The following is a 25,587-nucleotide window of genomic DNA, read 5'->3' on the forward strand; positions in this document are numbered from 1 at the left end:
AGCAATGAAGGGCTTGGTTTTGTTAATATTAAATAGTACAGTAAAAATACTAAATTCTCAGTGTGTGGGGCCGCATTCTTTGCCCATTAATTCCACTGATGGTGTTGAAACAATGCTGGTAATGATGTAATTTATCATCATTGCATGTGATGAGTTCACCAGAGGACCATGGGATGGTTCCCTGACAATACATTTCCCTGCAGATGTCCAGCAAATTTCACATTAAATCTTATCCAATCAATACTTTGGGTTTTTTAAAGAATGTTAGAAGTTTTGATACAATGTCACATTTAATCCAGGACATTAATTTGTCAACAATATGTATCATTGTTTCTTTTATTCTGACATCCAAGAGGCAGATATAACTGGTCATTTGTGTGAAGAGAGGAGGGAGAAGCTGATGTTCATGAATAAAGAGATTATATTGAGTGTGAGCTTTCAGGGGGGATTTATTTAAGCTCATGATGCCACAGATATTTGTTCAGCAGTCTTCCCACATTGCAGTCCTATGCTGCATAAGGGGTTCAAGTCAATACATGCATTGAATAGACTTAGAGCTATAAATATATATTTATATATTAAATAATTAACATGAGTGGTTCCTTTAAGTTCACAGATGCTAATTATGATCATTTTCATGACCCTCCTCTAGACTCTCTCCAAAAGATCAACCTCTTTCTTGTGTTGGAGGCCCCAAAGCTAAATGCAACTTCCCAAGTGGGACCTCCTGAGAGCAGACTAGGAGGGTAAAATCACCTCCCTCAACGCTGATTTTGATAGCAGATGTGGGCTATGTTTCCACTTTTTCCATCAGTGGGAACTTCCCCAACCTGCCCTGACTTCCCAAGTGAGGGATCGCGGCTCAGGCCAGTTTCCTCAGGACCTGTGGATGTTTCTCATCACGTCCCATGGACCTGTGCACCTCAAGGCTCCTTAGGTTTTCTCAGACCCAGTCTTCTCCTACAGAAAAACAGCAGTAGGGCCAAGGACAGCAGCCCTTATTTGGGATACCCCCTCCATAATATTCCCTCTGGCTTCACAAAATCATTGTGAATGTGCCTCTCTGGGAATCAGGCCACTGGGGCTGTTGCAAAGCCACAGATGTTATTTTAATGATTTCTTCTGCAGAATATCATCGATAATATGAAACATGAATAAAGAGTGATGCAGGTTCCAGCTTGATGCCTTCTTTGGATATCAATGGAATGTTACGGTAACCTGTAAATATAATGACACCTTTATTAGTGTATTAACCACAAGCACAAATATTATGATGGAGTGTTTTTATGATCACCAATGCAAACAAGGCATAATTTATGATTCTGTAAGTAGCTCTTTAAAATAAAATGAAATTATACTAGAACTGAATATCATTTGTGCTGGTTTTTCTCATTTATATATATATATAGTATTTCAATTCTGGTATTTTTGGTGTCAGAGTGAAAAAGCCCAGTGTTTTGCAGGATGTGATATTTTTTCAAATGGAAGACTTTCAGCCCAGTGATATTTAAACATGGGCAAACTTACATTGTAACATCCCAGGTTATGTGCTGCACACATTGTTTTGAGAGCAAATGAAAGAACTTGTGAATCAGCAGTGATAGCACCTACAGAACGGTGCTGCAGCAGCCATGCACTGTGCAGCTGAGGCAGAAAAAAGTGAAGTGTAAGACTTCCTACCATGACTTCTTAAATGTTAATTTCATATGAGTAATTCACTTTATCAGAGATAAGTCATGCCATCATGAAACTATGTGTTCATCTGGTTGTTGAAGCATTTGGAAAAGCCATAGTTCTCAATTTCAAACATAATTCACTTACCTGCTTAGAAAACAAAACAACTTTTTCTTAAAAATCCCGGCCTGTACTGCTTTATATGACTAAATGTCCCTTATTTAATAACAAGTGACAATGTCACTTATGGTTAAAAAAAATTCTGTATTTTTTCTATGTATATATGTAAATAATTCCAGCTATTTAAGTAAGTCTGTTTTGTAGAAGTATCCATGTTCTGAACAGTAGTTTTCAAAATCCCTCTTTAGGTGTGTGTGGATGCCTGTGGAGTCTTTGGGAGCCACATTTACCTGGGTTTGGAATTTCTTGCTTCTTTCATACAGAATCATAGAATTGTTTAGATTGGAAAAGAGCTCTAAGATCATCAAGTCCAGCCTTTGACTGAACACCTCCTTGTGAACCAGGGCATGGCACTGAGTGCCACATCCAATTGTTTCTTGAGCACCTTCAGAGATGGTGGTTCCACCTCCTGTCTGAGCAGCTCTTTCTAATAATGGACAACCCTACCAGTGACAAAATTCTCCCTGATGTCCAACTGAACCTTCCCTGGCACAGCTTGAGCCATTTCCCCTTGTTCTGTCACACTACACATAAGTTCCTCTGGTATTTAAGGTTCAGATTCTAGGCAGCAAATATTAAAGCTGGTTGTAGGCAATTTACATTTGAGATCAGTTTTTAAGGCATGCACACAATATGTGGAAGGCTTGGTTGATTTCTTATCCGAAGATACACTTCAAAGACTAAGACTAATTTCTGAAGACTTGTGTTCTAGCCCCTACCTACAGAAGATTCTACAAAGTTTCCTGAGAGAAGTAAAACTTCTTTTTTGTTATTGAAATTGCCCCAATTTGCATTAAATGATTAACTACTCTTGGATCCCATGATAATAGAGTTAAAAATTGAGTTCCTGTCCTGTATTAGTATTCACCATGGCAGATTCATTGGCACAGGGACTGTAAGAGAGGACTCCCCCCTCCTATTTGCCTTTAACCACCCAGGTAGAGAATTTTTCTCAATTTCAGCCCCTCTGAGTATAGCTACAGAATCACTACATGGAAAATCAAATTCTGCTGCAGCTGGACAGCGAGCATTCCTCCCCAGTGGAGTCTACAGGTAGTTGGGAGTCTGCTGCTGGGGAAAGGAAGGCAGTGTGGATATAGATTTGAATCCTTTCAAAAGAAAATGCAGAGGAGGGAGGAAATGGCACAACTTTGCCCCTCTGGCTGTCAAAGAAAATAAAAGATGTAAGCACTGCTCAGCTTTTGGAAGCAACTTGCCCTCAGGGAAACCTCAGGGATATGAATCCTAGGGACCTGGGGACAGTCCTGTAGTACAGATTTAAGCAATTGGAATGCTGAAGACTAAGACTGAAATCCATGCTCACTCTCCAGCATATTAGGCAGTTCTTGCCTTGTCTTCTGCTTGTTGTGACTCCCTCTGCAAGAACATTATTTTCCTATTTCACTGTTTAGAGAGTACTTGGGTACCTAAAGCAAAACCATCGTTCCAGACCTGCTTTCAGAGATCTCAATGTTAAGCATTGCAATGAATGCTTGTAATAAATTTTGAAATTATTTATCACTTTACCTCTTAGAAGCATTTTATTTATGGCCTCTGGGCATTCTGATAGCAAATTACTTTTTTTATATTGTGTTAAGTGGGGATTGGGGTAATTTGTTTGGCATCATTTATAATTTTTGTACCTAGACTCACTCCCTAGAATTTTAATTATTGCACTGAAAATGTTTCCTCAGAAATCTACTGCTCTTACTTTTCCAAAATATGAATCCCTCATTTGTAACCAAAATTATAAAGACATTAAGCCTCACTGAAAATTTGTATCTAAAAAAGCCTCAATCAATAATTTTGCAAGTACTTGTAAGCAGCAGTGCCTGATATTTGAATTTGTCTCAGATATTGCGAATTGTTAGGTTGAGTGTTCTTTCATTATCCTGAAGTATACAAATAAAAGGAAACGAAAAGGTTATCAGTGTAAAAATTCATGTTGTAGAAAAACAACTGAGCTCTAAGAGTAATGTCATTTTTCTTGTATAACTCCTCAGCCTCAACTAAGAATCACAAGCAGCTTTATGACTTCCAAACATGAGGGAAAAAAAATGCACCATTTAAAATCCTGTTAAGCTTAATAAAAAAGGTGTGGTGCCTGTTGCCAGCTCCAGTGTTTTGCCTTGCCGTCTTTATTCACTAATAAAAGCTGTTTGTTTTGTCAGAAATGGCTTTGGAAAGCCAGTGTAGTAAACAGCCATTTTACATAAGCCTTTCTCCTTGGCCTATTGGCTTCTGTGTCTGCTCTTTATGAGCAGCCTTTTCATTACAAAAGTTCCAGGAACTCTACTGGCTTAACAAAAGAAACTCCAGCAAGAAAAATACCATGAATATTTTGCCCTATTTTTAACCATTGTGCTCCACTCTGAAAAGTTGCAGATAGGTTACCTGAGGGGGTTTTGGTGGTTGATTTTGTTTTAATTTGGTATTGGGTTTTGAACTTATCTAAGTGCACAAAACCACTGTCTTCATAGCAGCTCTGACTAGTCTCACTTCTTGCAATGAATTAAAATACCACCTGGGCAGTTTCCATCTAGAATGGAACACTGCAGTGGGAAGAATCACCTGCCATTAATATTGTTCTGATTTCAACATCATGGATTTGCATTCAGAGAATATGTTTATTTCAAAAACAGAGAGTGCCATTTATTCATTTTGTTACAAAATCGTGCTCTAGAAAATAAACATAGTGCTGAAGTCTCTCAATGCTACAGTAACAAAAAAAGCCTGGAATGTTGCAGATTTTTTTGAGCTGTTATAGGTGGTTGACATAAAAATATTACCTGTATTCAGGCTCATCACAGGTAAAGTGTACTGGCCAAGGAATTCGTTGTTACACAGAGAAATCTCATCCTGAACGCAGAAGCGTATCATTGCCAGTTCTGGAACTTGGATGTTAAAAGAGAATGTTTCATTCCATTTAGGGCTCAAAGCTAATTAAAGGAGAAAAGAAACAGGATTAAAATATGATTTCTTTTTTTTCTACTCTATAACTAAGCTGCTATCACTAGTTTGAACTGGTAAAGAGTTTCTTTTACCCTAGGTATCTGTGCCCATTTAAACAAATAACTAAACTCCCACTGACTGTAGTGGGGCAAAAGCCTAAGATAGTTGGTGTCATCCCTTAAAAGAGAGAAAAATGAGACAAGGATAGCCAGGTTAAGAACTTCTGCTCAGCTTAAATTTTCCTATAGCCATACCAGTTTCATGCTTTTGTCAAAGTTTCTCCTTTCACAGTGTTGGAAATGAATAAATTCAGGTAGTAGAACGTTCACTTGACCAGAAATACAAAAAGAGAATGTGGAACAGGAGGGGTTTGCCTGGTCTTTAGCAATGTTCATACAGGGAAAAGAAATTCAGGGGCTGATTTTAAACAGCAGCTATCTATAAAAAAGAAAAAGGAAGCATAGAAGACAGAGGCACAGACAAAATGAGATCACAGAAAGCTTGTAGTCTGAGACATCAAGAAGATCTGTATTATAAAGATAAGGGAGTGCTCACAGACAGCTACAAAGAGTACACACTTCACCTGTCAAGCAATTAAGGGATTACTCCTACCAGAGACTTCAAATGAGACGAGTGATGAAGTTACAGCAATTTCTTAAGAAAACCTCGTCATTAAGTTAAGTTAAGTGGTTAAGGCTGGGATAGGGTTAACTTTCTTCATGTCAACCCCTATGGTGCTGCATTTTGGATTTTTGACTCAAACAGCACTGACTACACCCCAGTGTTTGAGCTATTGCTGAACAGGGCTTCCACAGTGTCGAGATTTCTGTCTTTCTCACTGCAGAGCAGCCTCCCCATCCCAGTGAGGGGGCTGGGGGTACCCAGGAAGTTGGGAGGAGGCACAAGTGGTACAGCTGACCCCAGCTGGCCAAGGGGATGTTCCTTACAAATGGTGTCATGCTCACAGCTGGGGGGAAGGAGGAAGAGAGGGCATTCAGAATTGCAGTGTCTGTCTTCCCAAGTAACCTCAGAGCTCCAAAATGAAGCCTTGTTTCCCTGGGAATGGCTCTACACCTGCCTGCCCATGGGAAGTGGTGAATGAATTCCTTATTTTGCTTTGCTTGTGTGGGCAGCTTTTGCTTTATCTATCAAACTGTCTTCTTCTCTACCCGAGGGTTTTCTCATTTTGGCCTTTCCAGCCCTCTTCCCATCCAACTAGAGGAGAACAAGCAAGCAGCTCTTTGGAGCTGAGCTGCTGTCCAGGATGAGCCCACAGCAGTGTGCAAAAAAAAAAAATTCCACCTTCCTTTAGAAAGGGGGAGTGCTCCCAGCTGTGTGTTTGTGCTTCCTTAATCTATCAGTCTAGAAACATGGCACACACAGCATGAACTTCTGCTACAGATTTTGTGCCAGGAAATCCTAGTCTAGAGAGAAATAATTGCATTTTCTATAACTCCTTGGGATGCAAAGTTGGTGTTTCCTTATAAAATGTTGTTGTGCTTTGTTCACAGCCTCGAGGAGCAGACTGATGCTCACCATTGCTTCTTACAATACTAGATTTCTTTCTTGTTTGGTCCTCTGGTACACCATAGATTTCTATCTGCACTGTGGGGTCAGCTTTGTTGGTCCTAGAGATGCTGCTGGGTGGTAACTGATGGCCACTGATCAGCTGGAAAATTAAAGTTATATTGAAATAACTGTAAGAACGAACTAATTCACCACAGCCATATAGTCACCATAATAGAAATAGCTTTCAAAAGAAATTACTTTAAGTATATGCCAGTCATAAACTGGTGTAATAAACACAGTGGAATCAAGAATATGGTGCTTCCTATCTAATTTACTTATATATATATATATTTTTTTTTTTTAGAAATATTGTGGTATAGGAGCATGTTTTAACTAGATCAGATTGGTCTGAGCCCAGTCCAAACTGACCTTGAATGGTTAGAGGGATGGGATACACATAACCTCTCTGGGCTGCCTGTGCCAGTGTTTCACCACCCTCTTTATAAATAAATAAATATATAGATAAATAAATAACTGAAATAATATTTTAAACAATAATTTTCAGGTTTTTTTATTCAATAGCTATACATAAAAATTATATTTTGCTACTGTACAAAATAATCCTATTGGAATCAGCCTACAGTGATTTTTACATTTTCTGCTATCGAGCTCATGAATTCCAATCTGTGTGGAGTGGATCAGCATCAAGACCCACCGTGACATCAGCATTGTGCTACAGGGTATGTAGCAGACTGCCTCACCTGTGCCTCATCTCTTGCACAGTGTTCCTTAGTATTAGATAAAAACTCTTCATTCAGTGAGCTTCCTGATGTGTTTTGACCAAAATTTCCAAAAACAGGAAATTTTGTCTCAGACTGCCCTGTAATCTGGCACCCAGACTAAGACAGGATTTATGAAAGTCACAACTTTGTCTGCTTTTTATCTATATTTCAGGGTAGCTAGGAAAGAGTCAACATCTGTGCAGTAATCAGCCTTTTAGGAATTAGTATATAACATGTATTGAGAGAGATATACAAGCCTGAAAGCACAGGTGAAAGATATGACTCCCAATCCTGGTCTCAGGCCTAAGCATCATAAGAGATTCTTATTCCCCTGTCAACCACCCCAAAAATCAAAACCCACAAATCCCACACTTTGCTTTGATATTTTCCAGTGCTTGTAGCACCTTGCCCCCAGAGAAGTTCTAGCCTGAAATACTGAAGAGCAGTGGCTTGGCAAACACTGATGCTCTTTCTTCCTAAGGAATAGCTGCTGCCTTCACCAGGAATCTTTGCAATCACTGATGGGCTGCCCACTAAGGACATGGGAGATTCCTTGCCATTTCCTGAGGGCCATTGCCAAGGCCTGCATGACCCACTGCTAGACCTAGCCTAAGCCTCCCCTGGCATGGGAAAAGAGTGAGTTCTTTCAAGCACACCATGACCCAAATCCATAAATCAAATCAATTTTTGACATCCAAGGTGAAGCAGAGATACAGAGTGATGTAAAAATTTAGGAAGCACCTTGAACATCCCTATTTCTGCTTCAAAGGCTCTATGCCTCTTGATGGGAATTGTGGCACATTGGGTTAAGGATAAGGAATTCAGTAACATCAGGCCCTATGTGATTTTTCTATTCTTCATTCGTTCATTCATTCATTCGTTCAGAGAGATTTGCCCTTTAGATGTTTTCTATCTTTGCTTTCTGTTGTCATTTCTGCATTCATCTGGTTAGTAACTTTTTCAGCAGAAGCTGCTTTTCCTTTGACTCCTGCTCCAAATTGCTTTTGTCTTCAACCACAATTTCCTGGATTTTGCTGCTGGCTATGAATGGGGCTCTCTGTGCCCTTCATTCCCTCAGCCAGTGGGATGCCATTGCCTCTCTGCAGCCCGCACTATCCAGCCTGAAGTCTCAGTCTAAAGTCCTCAATCTTAAACACAGCCTTTCTCTTCTCCAGCTCCTTCCAAACTCAGACACTTCCTCTGCATTGACAATGGTTTTGCCTGTCTCCTGCATTACAATTCAGGGTTTCTCCTCATCCTAATTCCAGCTTCATACAAATTAGGGCTAAAATAAGTGATGTATTTGCCTGGCTGCCTGAAATCATCCAGCAATGTCTATTCACAATTGGTATGCTCACTGTCAGGACACTAGAATGTTCTTGATTAGGTGCGTGCATTATGTAAGTATTTTATAATTGTCACTAACTATTGTTTTATCTCTGCTATTTATTACTCTGAAAGAAACAAAATAGCAATTACACACTAATTATATGCTAATTAAATAGCATTTATGCAAGTGGTATTCTGTGTAATCAGAAATATTACTTTTTCATTGGGAAAAGGGACTTTTCTAATTAGTGAACAATTATAACAAATCTACTTGACCTCAAAATAAAGGCCTTATCTAATCATTTATTTGTAAATGGCATGCATTTCAAGTATTTTTGGGAAGTCAATCACATTATAATTTGGGAGAAGTAGAAATAATTCAAAGACTTATTAATTCATCCCTCCTTTCACCCTTATTTATACCATTTAAGGATTATAAATAGTCTTTTATATATGCATAGAAAGATAATGAGACTTAAAAGAAGCATAAAGCTTCCTATCTTATCTTTAAAAATTTCCATTTGTCAATTAACATTATAATAGTACAGGTGGTATTATTGATAGTGAAAGAAATAACACCCAAAGTGCACATTTGAATTCTGTGCTTTCAGTTCAGCTTCCACATGCACAATTGTCTGGCCCCTTTTTCAGCTACATTATTTATATTTATTTGTACAGCATCATTAAAAATCATGTATTTTTACAGTCTCCTGGAGGCTCTGAACCCCTACATATTTTTAGCAAGCATAAGTGAAATACAGATGGGAAAGCACCCAAGCAGCAGTTGATACTCTGTGAGAGTTTTACCATCTTGTTGAAAACATTAGTTCCCAACAAACAGGAATAGGAATAAAATGGGGAAAAAAAATAGATAATAATTGCATCTGAAATACATAAAATTTGCTTTCCCATTTTCATGGAACAAAACAACACTTCAGTCATCTTACCCTTATTGACAGAGACATTGGTTTGCTGTATCCTCCCACATTTCGGGGTGTAAATGTGGTATTGCAATCCCTCAAGAATACAGGTTTCAGCACATAGCCACAACCACCATTGTCCAGGAATTTTCCATCTTGCAATTCCATTTGTGTTCCCGGTGTTTGGAAGTTTAAGGCCACTGTAAAATTATATCAGTATTGATTTTAGTGAATTAGATTTGATAACATTTTATAAAAAAAAGTTAAAAAAAATTTCAAATGAGCTTAAGATATCTACATCTTTCAATTCATATGTAGGATCCTGTTATTTCCCTTAAATTAAGTGATACTCAATAACGAATTATTTGTGCACAAAAACAGTACACTCTTTAGAACTGCACCCTCTTTTAAGAACTAATCTATAGATCTTTTTTACATTGCTATACCTCTCTTCCCTTTTCTTTCTAAATTAGACCTTGGAGAATATGAAATAAGAGATCCTTCTCTCTGCAAGAACTGAATTCACATCCTAGTTTCTCTACAGCAGCAAGACCCTGCACTCCAAACCTGCTATCAAAGATCTGGTGCAGAAGTCAAAACCTCAGGATTGTATCTAACCTTAGTTATGGTGCAGAATTCATCACAAAAACATCTCACCCAGAAGATTAAGAAGCTTTAGTTTAGTTAGAATACTCAGTGAAAATACATATAAATTTATAGAACTAGAAGCAATTTTAAAAGTGTTCTTAAATTTATGTGAGCACACACTCTCTTGGAGCTTAATCCTCAAGTACTGGTGATTATTCTAAGAATACACCTGACAGATTTTTTCCTTTCCTTGGCAGTTCAAAACATTTTCAGTTTGCTGCAGCACCAATAATAAAATATCACACTTCTCATCAACAGGATATTGTAATTCATGAGATAAAGCCAACATTGAAATAGACCTGTTTAATGAAATTTCCCCCTATTCCAGTGCATTGGAGCTTCTTGTCACATTCCAAATAGAAAATGCAGAAGTCAAATCAGCAATGAATTATGACATTATGAACCCATGACATGTGTTAAACAGAGAATGATAAGAAGTCATTTACTTAAAAGGATGGTTTGGTAGGAATGAAAAAAGAAGACTTTAAGCAGTTCAAGTGACCCATAATAATTCATAAAGAGGACCTTATTACATTTTCCTGGGAGATAATATGAATGTATTGAATGAACATTTGACATAATGCAAAAATCCTTATTGCAAGTGGAAAACACACAAAATTGTTTTCACTGCAAAAATTACTCATTCCTTCACTGCTTTGATGATCATTTTAAAATATTCTCAAGCAAACAACACAAATAGGAATGAAGCAGCTGGTACAATGGACCTGATATTTATAATATGATATATAAACACATGTTTTTGGTGGGGTTACTTCTGAAGAGCTCTGGTTCCGTAGTCTCAAAACCAATGAATGGGTGGAATACATGAAGTGCTCCCAGAGTGCATCATCTGTTTAATCTGAAAGAAATCCCATCTGTGCTAGCTAAAATTGCTCTGCATCATGAACCAACATGCAGCAAGTAGGAATAACTGGAAACCTTGTCTAGAAAAACCTCAAACAAAATGAAAAAAGCCTCCAAAACAAAACACAACATGCACTCCTGCTTTGATCTAAGTGTTAATGTAAAGACATGATTTTATGTTAATATACACAGGAATTTTGTTTTACCTTTAACAACAGAAACCAAACTTCAGAGTGTTCATATTGCCCATTGCCCACCATTGCCTTTTTTAAACAGGGTTGGTATTTTCTTGGTATGGTTTTGGTAGCGGTTCAAAATTTTCTCTTTATGACTCAACCCATCATCCAGAAACAGCCCCAAATTTGGTGCTATATGATGCTTGTATATTTTAATGCACTGAATCAAGCTGTGCAGAGGATGCTACAGGAGCTGCAACCCTGTGGCCCCTGGAAGTCTGAACTACAGATAAGCCAGGATCTCTCAGTCCTCAGGTGAGTCCTAGGCCACACTTTCAGGATACGTGGGTTTAAAAGTGCAACTGAAATTAGGCACATCGAACAGTCAGCTTCAAATAGCAGCTTCCACATGATGAACCAAATTACATGATTGCACATAATGAGACTATTGCTAAATTTACCAAGCTTTATAGGCGACTAAGCAGGAAAATCTGATGTAACAACAGCAACAAGCAAACGAGAATACTTTATATTTTATCACATTAGGAAAATTACTTTTGCAACACAAGTGAAGGGCAATGTTATTATGGGTTGATATCTCTAAACATCAGCACTGTGTTTTCACTTAATTTAATTTGACCTTAAGAACAAGTTAAAAAACGCATGGAACAGTAGTTTTAATTTACTTACTGGTTTCTTTGTATTGCAAGTTTTAAGGTGATTAAGCAAATGTGAGATTTTGTGTCATATTCTCTGAGATGCAAACCTCTACTAAAACTGTTTACAGGGCTCATAGCTGCTTGGAGCCTCCCAGGGCACTACTTTATGGTGCATTGATGTACAATTTTTCTTTTTAAACAGGTGCAGTATAGCCCTAACACTTCTTGAGAAATGGCAAGGATCATAAACTAAAAGCTATGCCCAGCAGCTTGGGCTGAGCAATATCTTTCTGCAAACAATCCTGAACTTCTACCCAGTGTTTCATTTTAGCTTTGGTGAATTCAAGAGCAGAACTGTTCAATAATATTCTTTGTACTTTTGTTTTATGAAACAGTATAAATATAATGCATGTATGAAGAGAGATTTAAACTGACAGTTTATTTTGGAAAGAAACCCAAATGAGCTTGCAATGAAACCATCTGAGCAGTACATAATCTTAATGCATGGTTTTCATGGGGAAGTAAAGGCATCTGAAGTTGAACACGGTGTACATTAAATTTTCTCCTCAGTCCTTTCATTAAGCACCAGAAGAATTTTAATATTGACATCAAAATCAAAGCAGCACAGCAAAACATGGGCTTGGGGAACAACCTGAGCAAAGCAATTCTTCACTGTGATTCCTGCACCTAAAACAGATTTAACTATTCCTAGAACCATGAGGCTAAATCCCCTTCAGATCAGAGTATTGAATACTCAAATCATCTTGCAAAGTACCAAAGCTGCCATGGCAGTCCCAGTAAGCCCCAGGTGTAAATAACTTCATATGGCAAATTGAGGTTAGGAAATAGACTAGCTCCAAAAAGATGAGCCAATCCATAATACACAGAAGAATATTATTTTTGACCCCAAACCTCTGTATCACAAGCAGTTAACTGAAGTCAGTTCCACCACTAATTGCAGAACTAAAGACACTCTAAATATTCATACACAGCACCTTCTATAGGTGCCACCATTCAAGACATAATTGATTTGTGGACTAAAAGCAAAAGCTTTGTAAAACCAAAATGAGAATTGTGACTGTGATTTGAAGGCATTGAGGAAAACTGCACATCTTTTGATCCTGCCTCTCATTAATATTCCCAGTGGGACTTTTAAATTGTAATTTTTTATTTTTTGTTCTTTGCTTGCTGGTTCTATCAGCTACATCACAACCATAAGGTTTAATGCATTTTCCCATTTAAATGGGAAGATTTTAAAATAGATAAGGACACATTTGTCACCATTTTTTCTTGAAATGGGTTACTTAATTGCATTTTATGCCATTTAAAAATGCATCTCAAAATGTATCAATTTTATGCCCTTTCAAAAAAACTCATATTCAGAAAGCACTCACAGTGCCAATGTTCCTATCCCCATGGTTTACCTCACTCATTTGAATCTAAAGAGATGTAATAGATCACACTTTTATCAGCCTTCTTGTCTTGCTCTCAGCTCTTTCCAGTTGTCTGTGCTCTTAAAGTGGGCCACTCACAATGAATGCAACGAAAATCTGTGCCTCAGATATCCCAAATCTGAGCTGAATTCCACCCAGCCTGGGAAATGCTATTGCAAACAGGAGCGTATCCTAATGCTCTGGAATGTTGCCATTGGTTATGAGATGATCAATGTGATTGGATTTGAAGCCACTGCTTTCATTCCACACCAGCACTCCAAGCTGGGCACAGACTGTCTAGGCTTTCTTCTCACATGCAGGTCACAGCTGCACTCAATCCATCACTGCCCAAATTTACAGAAATATTTCAGAAGTCCAGGAAAGATGGAGCGAGACTATTTACAGGGGCATAACAGGACAGGGGGGAAGAGCTTCAAAGTGAAAGAGAATAAACCCGTGAAGAGGTGAGACCCCACACAAACTTTATGAGCAAGGACTTTGGTCTACTAGACCAAAAATAAAGAAAAAAAACCTCTTTTTTTTCTACCAGAAAAAAAATAAAATATATAATGATTGATTTTCCTACAACACAGAGCAAGCTTATATGGACAATATACATTTTGGCATAAAAAGTATCACCTCTCTTCCTGGCAAAAAAAAAAAAATCAGTAAAACTGTATTTTTTCTCTTCCCTAACAGACTCCAAATTATATTAATCTTAATGATAACTTCTGGCTTTATTTTTCACCTACACATTTTGAAATGGTTGTTTTCACTCTACAGAAGCTTGATTTATGGCTTACAACGTGAGGGATTCTGCCGTAGGAAGAGGGACTGCTCCTCTGAGAGCTGAATAAATGCATAACTGCATGACATAACATCCTTAAAATGTGCAGTCAGTCTTTTTTGTATGGTCTTTGGGCCAGTTTAATACTGTGGCTCTAAAGACACTGTCATTAGAAATGTGAAGAATCCAGTCACACAGTTCATAACTGCTGACATTGCTCCTACTTCATTACAAGTGGTCCTACTGGAAAAGAGATGTCAGGTGATTAAGAGTCCTCCATTGTCCAAGTAAATCTGCAAAGGGTTTAAGTAGAGATCCTCTCTTGTGAGATTCTCATGGGAAAAGTACCTAAAGCATTTCTGATAAATTATCAGATCTGAAAATCTAAATTGATTTTTGCTGTCTAATTAATGTGTCAGTCTGAAAGTCACACTTCAGTGTAAGTCTGAGTATTTTTGGTTGTCATTTGACCAATTTTACACCTGAAATGTTTCCAAAATAATTTTTAAAATTTACTTAACTTGTGATTCTTGGCAGAAAAGTGAATATTATCAGCTTCCCTCTCCTGTTTTAGTCTGGAGTCACTGACAAGTTTTAGAACAAGATCAGCAACTACTTCAGAAACAATTGTGTTCCTGCAATTTTTTCCCATCTTCCTTTAAAATTTATTAGACTTCACATAAATTATTTACTATTCTATTGGTTGTCTGCAGTGAAGACAGCTGGAAAAACTGATAAAATGGAATTTCAGTGTTTCTTTGCTTTACAGTGAAATTCCAGTATCTATGACACACACCAAAAACTGCCTAAAAAGAAGCAGAATAGCCCAAGAGCTTTTTCATAAACCTGGCAGTAGAAGCATTTCTGCAGAAGAGACATAAAACCTTCATTCAAAACCACTCCCAGCATTTGGAGCCATTCCAAAGGAAAGTTGAGTGCATTTGGAGAGCTTCAGATGTTGAATCATATTATCCCACCTATCTTGCAGGTGTCTACACCTGAATTAGCAGTACCACTTCACTCTTTGTGAAGACTAAATCAGTGAAATTCAAGGGAAAACATTAAAAAAAAAATTAGTCCTCTAGGTTTCACTTCCTAAGGAGGCATTTCTGGACTATTAAAACCAGTAGAAGAGAGCAATAATATAGTTATTGACACAGAACCCAAGCAGGGTCAGGTTTGAGTCATTTTAATTTCCACAGGTGAGGCATACCAAGATCAAAATTAGTTGGTTTCTTTTCCCTTGGTTGCTTCAGAGGTTAAAATCAGAACTAGTTAGAGAGCTCCTTATCACTCCTCTTTTCATGCATCATTTTTTACCATATTTTGTCATATTATTGCACACAAGACTGAACCACAAAACAGATGTGACAAAATTGCCAAGCTGCATTTCAGTGTCACAGTCCAAAATAAAACCTACAGAAAGTAAAAAACCCATCATACAAGTACAACTTTCACAGCAGCATATAAATTTATGCACACCCCAAAAAGCACATATGAGATATTCTGAAATAAAATTCTCTACCTACAACACCATGGTTTTCTCCTGTAAGTTATGGCATGTTTTGGTCATTCCTGCAGAGTGCTTTGGTACATGTAGAACATTTCCAAATGCCACATTCAAAAGGTTATTTAAGTCTTTTTTTATTATGATTTTCACCAAGGCTTTCTTTCATTTTGGATTTTTGTTGTTTTTTTCAGTCTATATAAAACAACTGATATCAGTTTATTTAAATAAATGTCCTGAATTTTATTTCCCTGCATAAATCTTTCCATTTCATTTTATTTCCTAAATAAAAAGGAGACATGGATACATCAAACCAGTTCTTTCCAGTGCCTCACTGCAGTTGTATGCAGGAGGCATACTAATTTTCACAGACTATGAAAAGTGAGGGTTTTTCTCCATAAGACCTCTTTTTTCCCAAAACCTCCTGTTCTTATGAGTCTCAATTTTCAGAGAATGGACAGGGAGTACACAGTGATATCCAAAAGCTATTTTGTGGAAACTCTGTACTTTTTACTGAGCTTTTTAACTTGCCTTCCTCTGGAAATTAGGTTTACACAATTACATGTCTTGTCCTCAGCCCCAAAAAGTCTTGAGCCTGTTGGACCATTTCATCCTGCTTTAGCTGAGTGCCAGGCTGCTCCAAGTTAATATGTTCCAAGCAATTCAGAGAAAATTGCTGGCAAGGTACAGAAGAAAGCACTGTTTTGAGTCAATCACTAAGGGAAGTGAAGGAGTAACTCAGTTCTCATAATTACAAGATGCAGAGGCCTGGAAGGCAGTGTTATGTGTAGGTTTGAACAAAACCTAATATATTTTCTTTGCCCAGCCAGAAAGGTTATGGATGTTAAAGGAATGTAAGCTTGCAGGTGTGGGGAGGAGAAGGGAGTTAAGAAGGGGAATAGGTGGCAAAGAGAAATCCAAGAGTCCTTTGAAGAGTTTCAGGGAATTGCAAAAGGGATCTAGAGGATTCACTTCTGTGCATGGGGTGTAAAGCACAAAGGCAGGCAGACAGGAGGGGTGTGTGAATTATACAGACATGGGACAGATATAAAAATCAAAAGTCTGTGTTAAATCAGTGAAAGGACATCAGCAGAAGATTCACTGAGATACCCTCACTTTGGGAGTTGCATTGTGAAGAGCTGCTATATTTCTGCCAAACAGCTATCTAAAGCAGATTAGGGAATAAATAGATCTAACATAGCTTGGAAATAATGTATGTGGAGAATTGTTTTTAATCAGCCTATTCCCATGTGAAAAATAGAGGGGTTTTTAAGTGAAGATGCAAATGAAGTGACCAAGAGGGCAAATCTAACCACTTCCTGCAGATTTTTAATTCTTCCAGGAAGGGGCCCAAACCCCCTATGCACCAAAAGTCATATGTTTTGCATATAAATGGTTAGACTGACTTCTCATTAAGGCACACTCTGAGTAAACAGCCAGTGTAGTAATTTTGAAAGATTTTGGCGCTGTCTGTGATCTAACAAATGGTTATCCTTTGCAGAGATAAGTGTGGAGATTCACAGGCTAGAAAGAAAACTAGTAAATTGCAGTATGATAAGACTGGGAGATTAATTCAATTTTAAATTAAGGACCTCTGGCGAGTGCTTTCTCTAAGAATGAAACAAACTTCCTAGTTTTTAATGGCAATGTATAGTTTAGATAGCAATGATAGCACACAGGGAGGGCAGCACCCCAGGTAAATAATCCAGACATGGCACTAAGTGTGGATGAACCACAAGGACACAACATAATCAAACCAATTTCACACAGTATGGTGATGAGAAGATACTTGGATAGTCCAGCACAAGTCCAAATCTGTACTGCAAATAAGCATTTATGAGGACATAGAAGCAAGTCAAATTTATACTAAATAGTAATTTTTGTACTCCTTATGTAGTTATGTAAAATAACAGTCAGGATGGAGAAAGTAACTTGTCACAGAAGATATATGGAGAGCTGAGAAAGGAAACAAGTGGAAAAGGAAGCCTGGAACAAGGGTGACATAAGCTCCAGGGCCCTACAGACAGAATGAAATCTGTGCCTGTCCTTGGATGAGTGTGTATTTCAACATAACAAGGTGAATCCACACCTCTCACCTCTCAAAACCGAGAGCCTAAGGCAAAGTGCCCTGCTCACCCCACAGTCTCCCTCAGGTGGCCTTGGCAAAGACTCAAAGACAGAATATATACCTGGGTACAAAAACTATTCTGCTCTACTTTACCTAGGGCTGAAGAAAATTTAGCAGGCAAACATAGAAATATGTTCTGGAACTGAGAATCTTTTAAACTGAAGAATAAACACGTGAAGGTAAAATTGTCTCTAAAGCCATTAAAAAGGACAAAATGCTTACAGGTGAGAGGTTTTCCAAAGCCTGCTGGGTACAGAAGTCATGCCATGCTTATTTTGAAAAAATTCAAATAAATAACTTTCAATGAAGAAGCAGAAGTTAGCACTTTTTTTTGTTGCCCAGGAAACGAATATGTTTTGTACTGGAAATTAAAATTCTACATGTATGTTCATCTGAATAAAGACTGGAGACTCCCAGCAGCTCCCAGCTGTCTCTGGATGTTGTGCTGACCAGGAATGTTTGAGTGCTGCCTTGTGTAGCATATCCTGTTCTGGGAATTTTTGGCACTACTATCAATTGTTGTGCTCACATCTGCACCTAAGCAAGTCACAGAGTGCCACTGAAAACCCACAGACCCTTCAGAAGAAACTTGCATTGCTGAGTAACGGAAACTTAAAAATGCTGAGCTTGTTATTAGTGATTTTCTTAATATCCAATTCAAAGAGGTAGTTTAAAGAGATTAATAAAATAGAATAAATGGAATATCTGGCATAGGAAACAGCTATTTAACACAAAGTGATATTTACAATTACTAGTGAGAAAAAACTGGTGGAATATGTGGGTTGAAGGAAAATTTTATACAACAAAAATTAAAATAATGCCACTGGGGGAAAATTACGTAACCTACATAACACCAGAATACTATAGGAAGCAAGAAACTCCTTTATCTGTAAAGCCTAGAATGCAATAGTTTCTGCAAGGATACATACCCATCTGACACCCTACATTCCAGAACTCCTGAGGATTATAATTTGACGAGCTCATTCTTGTTCCCTTGGGGTAAATTCTTGTAATAAATCTTGTAGTATGTGAAATAAACTCTTTAGCTGATAAACAGAAGGATAAAATCTTGGTAAGAAAACCTTTGTTATTAAAGAAATCCTATTTGAACAAATAATAAAAATACAGTAATTTGATCCAGCAATATTTTTACACAATATTATGCCAATTTATTCTATTTTAACATCATTTTATTTTGAAATATATTCATTTGTTCATTTAATAATTAATTTTTAAACCTTAATATTTTGTGTGTATTTGAATCTGACAGTATTCCTGTATAAAGAAATATATATTCCTTTGTAAGAAGTTCATTATCCAAAAACCATCCCTTCCCTGAAATATTCTGTTTCTTCACCTTTTTGCAGGGTAACCTTATGATTTCTACACTAAAGCCTACTGTATTCTCATGGGAAACTGAGACACAGGAAACTGCACAAAAGTTTCCCCCTTCTATAATAGCTCAAAATGAAAAAAAAAGGAAAAAAAATCATCTTTAGATGATCTTGGCTTGTTTGTTGTTTGGAGGTTTAAATAAAATGGCTAAATAATATTAGGACCAGGGAAGAGCACGTTTTCAAAAGCCACTGAAATTCTTGTTATATAAGCCTCAGAAGATAACTATCATGTACATTGTTTTTCCTTCTGCTGGCAGTGTTCCCTCCTTTCTCATATGTAAGCATTGACTGCAGGGATGTGGGAAACTTCAGATGACTTCTATCTGCACGATTCCTTTTTAGTGATTAAACAAAAATCTACATTTCCAGGGTCATCTCTCTGATCTCCATTTTCCTCTCACCTCATGTTTTGTTTGTTTAGCGGTTTTGTTTGGTAGAGTTTGGTTTGCTTTGTTGTTTGGGGGTGGTTTTATTGAGGGGGAGGAGAGGTTCTAGAGCTACTTTTCTATCTCCTAGAGTGCTGGAGGAACCAGAGAGAGGACTCAGTGGCTGGAAAATCCTACTTTGTGACACTGTTCAGCATCATTCACCTCGCCAGCTGTTGCCCTGAAAACTAAAACCTGATAATGTTTTCATAGCTTTAGTTACTTTCCCATGGAAGTTCTATAAACAGAAGTTGTTTATCACATTCCTTCTAAGAAACATCTTTTGATGGACGTTTCACACGACCAGTGTGCTTGGGAAGGTGTAACTTAATTATCCAATCCCTGGTCATTGTTGAGAATCTATAAATACTGGGGTCAGAAAATAAAGTTCCTTCTTTCCTGTTCTACCACTGGAAAGTGTTCATGTGAATCATTTTGTGTCCTTTAGCAACAGCCAGCCACTGAATCACCTCCACAAAGTGAGTGGGCATGTGGCAGCCTTCATTGTCATTGTCACTGTCATGCTCGGTGATCTCTGCTTTTAACGCTCCCTCGGGGCTCTCTGCAGGCAGCTGGAGCTCAAACAGCAGAGGCTGCACCAAATGGAGCTGCTCCAGCCCAGAATGGTTTGGATAATTCAGTTTGGCTGGGATGGAAGGTCTGCTCCAGTGGAGCAAGCTGCCTGCTCTGGGGTTTATCCATCCCATTAATGAGGACTCTCTTATCTGCACTTGTCACCAAAGCCAGGCGACTGCCGAGCCAACTCCGCTCAGTTCTCAGCCCAGACATGGGGGTGGGGAGGGAGGTGGTGAAATTTATTCCACGCTTTTTCAAGTGCTGACTGCAATTCCTAAATTACTTGATGCAGAAAACAATGAATCGAAAGGCAGACGTACATTTTTTAGACTGTGTTAATATTTGTTCTTATAAAAATACACGGAATTAAAGCAAAGTTGAATTTCAGTTTTCCTCCCAAAGCCAACAGAAATAAAAATATTATGCAAAGTACATATCTAAAACAGTGTTATACAAAGAACCAAATAAAATCAGACAGCAGGTGTTTCATAAAATTTTAACCCTTCAATGCCTAAGCAGTGAAGCAATCATAGCACCAATGTAACTTTTAACTGATTGACTCAAAAGAAATTACCTGAAGATCTTAAAAGTTTTCGTGCTGCACTCTCTCCAACTGAATTATTTTCATAACACTGCTGATGCTGCAGGGAATGCTCAAAGCTCACAAACTTCTGAGATTTGGTATAAACCACGAGGTCTGACAATGCAAGGGCAATCTTTCCCTTTCTCACCTAAACATCATCAGATGAATAATGGAATAAAAAAGTCACAATGATGAGTATTTCATTATTATTAATATTAATAATTCAGAGAAACAATCATTTTGGATGCATAAAGCATGAAAAAATATGTCACAGTTAATGAATCTAATAAATATGACCTTTAATAGTGAGATCTGATCTGCTGAGAGAAAACTGAGGTTATTGTGCCCACGTTTATCACAGCAATCATAGGGTGAGTGGAGAGATCCTTCCTAGCAGAATGTTCTTCTCAATAGCTTTACAGTTTTCCTGCTCCTAAGAGTGGTTTGCAAATAATATAATTTTTCATGGCTTTTAATGTTGCTCCTTAAAAATATACCTCCAACTTTCTATTCATAAATATATAAAGTACTAGAAAAGACCAACAGAATAAACTCATCTATAAAATGTAGAATAACAGGAAAATATTACATTGCGCCAAGAAAATTAATCAAAGGCCTATTCCTTTAAGCATTGCCCTGAAGTTAGGAAAACTCTTTTCTTCTTGATTAAGGTTGAAAGTTCTCTCACCAAAATCTTAATTTAGTCTTGCTCAATTACCAAAATAAGCCAAAGTGACTGAAATTTTACCAGGATCTTCTCTCTTACAGAGAAGCACTGTGTGACCACTTCATTTTCCTCAGCATAACTTCTGAGCTAATTGGGGGCTCAGAGCACTGCTGATCTCAGATCAGAGAGCTGCTGATGCTAATCATGTTTACATTCCATTAAAGCTTTTGAAGGCAAATTCTCATCCCACAAAATAATAGAGATTACCTGCTCATGGCTCTTAAACTATGCAACGTTCAAGTGCATTAATTATTCTGGGGCTATGTCCCATGAGGACACCAGGAGTCTACTGCCATGGAAATCCTGAAAAATACAACTCTGGAGGCAGGCAAAGCCAGCAGCATCACTGGGGTATCTTGGCTGTGGATTCAAATGCTCTCCCACCCTCCCATAAAGCAATACAGTGGGACATCAAGGCAAATATTCCAACAGAGTGGGACCCTGGAAACCACTTTCTCTTCTGCCTGGGAAACATGAGCAGATCCTTTTTGTTGCTGCTGTTTAAGAGTCTGTGGAATTCATTCTAGTCCGTTACATGGTCCTACAAATATTCTTGAAACCTATTGTCTAGAGAGCTGGTCCTTCCTGGTCAGAGTCCATCCTTCCTCAGAATTTTTCCTTACTATTTCTCCATGTCAGTTGGAATGAGAAAGAAGAAAAAAACTTTCAAATCATATAAAAAAAAAGAGACACTGCTTCTCAGCGAGAGTGCTGGGCTCTGAGGAGCACTGCTGGTTTAGCCACATTCAGGCAATCAGAGCATGATGTGCAAGAGTGACTGGGTACACCAGGTGCTGCCTGACATCCTAAAAAAGCTGAACAAGGCAGTTTCAACCTTGATGAAGCAACAGATTTTCCGTGGTAGAGAGTTATAGTTGGTTAAAAAAACTAAGTTCAATTTGACTTTCAAACACCAAATTTTTACACTTTTTTCAGAAATAAAGTTAAGTCTCTGCATGATAAATCTAAAAACACCTCTTCAGCTCCAGGTGCTGAAAAATGTTCCAGCACAACCAGGAATGTGCACCTAATTTAATGCAAAAAAATCCAGAACTGAAGAAAATAGGAGACTTTATCTATCTTAAAAATAGACTGGAAGACCTGGGGAAGAAATGGTTAACTCTGCCTGTTGTCATCAGGTACTGCTGTAAGTGTTCTCTATACATAGTTCCAGGAGAGCCATGGCACCAACAAAACACATCTTAAATCTACTGTGGGACCGAGAGCCTGGGACAAGCACAAGTTTTGAGAGAGGAAAATGTTGAAGTTCAAGATGGGAGCACAGGAAGGGGTTGATTTTGAGTTGGGTACTAAAATGTGGTCCAGTCTGACTTTTCTTATAAGAGTAGGAAAACTCTGAAACCTCGAGCTAAAAAATGTAATTTCCAAATGCACTGATCTTAGTAATTTTAAAGTTTTCTCTTTAAATTTTAAATTAAATTTAAAATATAAATTATTTTAAAATAACTTATTTATAACAACTTTTCAGTTTAGTCTCTATTTTAAGATAATCGAGTTTCTTTAAAAAAAAAAATCTGTGTGTTCTCTATATTCAATTGCAGCAAAAGTTACCTTTGGTTTTTTTTGAGGTGGGGGTGAAAGTCTATGATCTCTTCTTCTTCTGGTGGGACTCCTTGATGGCTGAAGAGGTAACGTGTCATGTGCGTCGTCATCCTCAGACTCAGATTCAGAGTCACTCAGTTCCTCTGTCTCACCACCATATTCAGCATCCATCCTGAGCAGACCTTCCTCAATTGTTCCAACTTTTTTATTTTTTATCAGAACTTTGAATTTTAATGCCTATAGAAAAGAGGTTGAACAATAGTAACTAGAATTACTTAGGTTTTCATCTCTTGGTGTTATTTAACCAATCTTCAAAGTTGTTTATTAAATATAATGATGTGAGGTTGCAAAATGAATTAAAATAGAGTGAGGCAGAAGCCAAAGCCAAAGAAACCAAACAGAATCTGGGGATCAATGTACACAACAGAATGAGCCTATCTAACACCATGACAGGAAAAAAGGCTCTCTTCCACAGGAACCCAGATGCTGAAACTATGAAAAGATAAAAGTAGAAAGCTAAGTAAGAGCCAAAAGTGATAGCCAGGCAAGACATAGAAGGTATATTTTTTTACTTATTTTTTTACTTCTATTTTAAGCCTAAATGTACTTCTATGTGTATATACACACTTAAAGATGTGTCTGCTATTCATTTGGAATGTTTTCATCTATCACTAAGCCTGCAGGAAATTTGTTATTTGATTAATGCCTTTGTGCATATCTCTCTGGTGTACCAAATGAAAACTTTTGTTTATAACTTGTGTTATTTTACAGTAGAACCTTATGCTGGTCTTACCTGGCCAGGGAAACAAAAGTTTGGTGATTTTGCCTAAGCAGTTTCTCTATTTTTAAATAGACGTGTATCAACCTCCATAATATGTAATGTAGAGGGAGAAAAACATCATTGAATTATATTGATTCTAACAGCATGGCTTTCATCTATGGAACAGAATCCTATGAGTATATATTTCACTTCAATTTACAAAACTATATTAATAGTAAAGCTTCTATTATGCAGCAGTACATCTGTGCACAGGAGCTGTCAGGGAGTAACAGGACTTACTGTCACTCTTGAATAAAGTGATCCACAAAAATGTTCTTTGAATTTCCTATGCTCTAGTGGAAAGGAAGATTACACTACTGGGAGTGTGGCGGGAAGAGGGAACAAAAAAATTCACAATAAATGAAAGGTAACTGAAATGCTGTGTTTTAAGGTATCCACGAAGTAAATATGAAAGGTATGGATAACAGAAATATATAAAGCCAAAGTTTTTTAGTAGAAACCAGAGCCATAGGCAAGGATAGAGACATTCCATTTATTTCCATTGCAAGCTCCATTGCTCATAATCCCCCTATCGCTTCAGATCTCGTGTTGGTAGTTTGCCAGGGTGCCAGTGGAATGAGACATCCTATGCCCAATATCTATCAATGCCATGCTGCTGGAAGGTTTGATTAGTCTCTCTGCACTGGTGACTCAGGATAAGGATGCCCTTTAACATTGCCTTCATTTCTTATTAATGCACTCTTTTTTTTATTTTTCTCTGGTATTTTTAGAAGAGTTTTAATATGATTAATGCTACTCATGTTTTTTAAGAGTTCTGAATTTTGCTTTGCATGTTCACATTTCCCAGTATCTAAAAGCAATTCTATCCACTTTTGATCTTGTATTTTGTTATTCATGGGAAGACTTCATTCTACAAATAAAAAAAAATAAAATAAAATAAAAAAAGACCTGGTATACAAGGGAAGAAAAAACTATCTATGGTTACATTACTGCCTCCTATATGCAAACATAACTTTAAGTAAAAAAAGACAATAGTGTGTGTGTGTGTAATGATATAAAAATGGGTCATGATGTCAATCAGTCTCTAAAATTCTGTTTGCGAGCTGTTAGCAAAAACATAAACATCCTGAGGTAGGAGAAGTTTTTTAAGGTTTGCTTTGTTTTCTACAAAGGTAACATTCTAAAATCATGGTTCTTTTCAGAAACAGTTACAAAAATACTCCAGAGAATTTGCTATTTTTTGGCCAGAAGCAAATGACAATAATAGTTACCCCCAATCACTGAAAGTGAAACACAGAGTGAAAAAATGGCATAGGCTTTTGTCTGAACTTCACACATCTTCAAAAAAACTTATAACAAATGTATGGTTACAAATTCAGTGACTGTGTGAAATCTGAGTTCTTTAATTGGTAATCAGCACTGCTAAACATGTGACACCTTTTTCTCTACATGTCCAGGTCTTCTAAGAGAGCTGAAAAGCCTTTTAATGAGCTGAAAGTCTGAGCATTCACTATAACTTCTCCTTTCTAGTTTTATTATGAAAGGCAAAATATGTTAAAAATACATTTGCTGTTTACTTCTATAAAAACTGCAAGCATACTAAAAAATTCAAATATGTAAAACATCATAGGACCTCCCTAGAGCATAGTGGGACTTCAAGACTGGCATAAGCAAAAACCTCGAAGTGCAATCAACTAGAACAAATATTTACATAATTAAATGAACAAAACCTTTTTCTTGTGCATTCTGGTTAATGGGATGTATAACACAAATCAGCTGAAGTAATGCCAAGTTTCCAAGATAAAAATCACAAGCACTTTGGATCGGGCAAACCCACCTATTGATGACTACAATTAATGTGAAAATTCAGTGCCCAGAAATGTAAGGAACAAACCCTGGATTTGAGACAGAAGTATTAAAGACAGAATAGCTTCTCCTGTTTAAATTGAGCTTGTTGTTCTCCCTTCTTCTCTCCTGACCAGCTGTA

General features: G+C 37.5%; 1 protein-coding gene across 1 annotated transcript in view; it reads right to left on the reverse strand.

Moving 5' to 3' along the window:
- Positions 1-206: 206 nt before the first annotated feature.
- LOC131586067 (1-phosphatidylinositol 4,5-bisphosphate phosphodiesterase zeta-1-like) overlaps positions 207-25,587 on the reverse strand; it is a 46,233-nt gene continuing 20,852 nt past the window's right edge. Inside the window, exons 7-13 of the mRNA XM_058852804.1 lie at positions 22,829-23,056; positions 20,521-20,677; positions 18,478-18,594; positions 9,374-9,546; positions 6,343-6,475; positions 4,644-4,793; positions 207-1,218 (exon numbers count right to left, since the gene is read on the reverse strand). Coding sequence (XP_058708787.1) covers positions 1,133-1,218; positions 4,644-4,793; positions 6,343-6,475; positions 9,374-9,546; positions 18,478-18,594; positions 20,521-20,677; positions 22,829-23,056 — 1,044 coding nt within the window. The 3' untranslated portion in view covers positions 207-1,132. The remainder of the gene's footprint in view (positions 1,219-4,643; positions 4,794-6,342; positions 6,476-9,373; positions 9,547-18,477; positions 18,595-20,520; positions 20,678-22,828; positions 23,057-25,587) is intronic.

This window comes from Poecile atricapillus, chromosome 18 (genome assembly GCF_030490865.1).
Source record: "Poecile atricapillus isolate bPoeAtr1 chromosome 18, bPoeAtr1.hap1, whole genome shotgun sequence".
NCBI lineage: Eukaryota > Metazoa > Chordata > Aves > Passeriformes > Paridae > Poecile > Poecile atricapillus.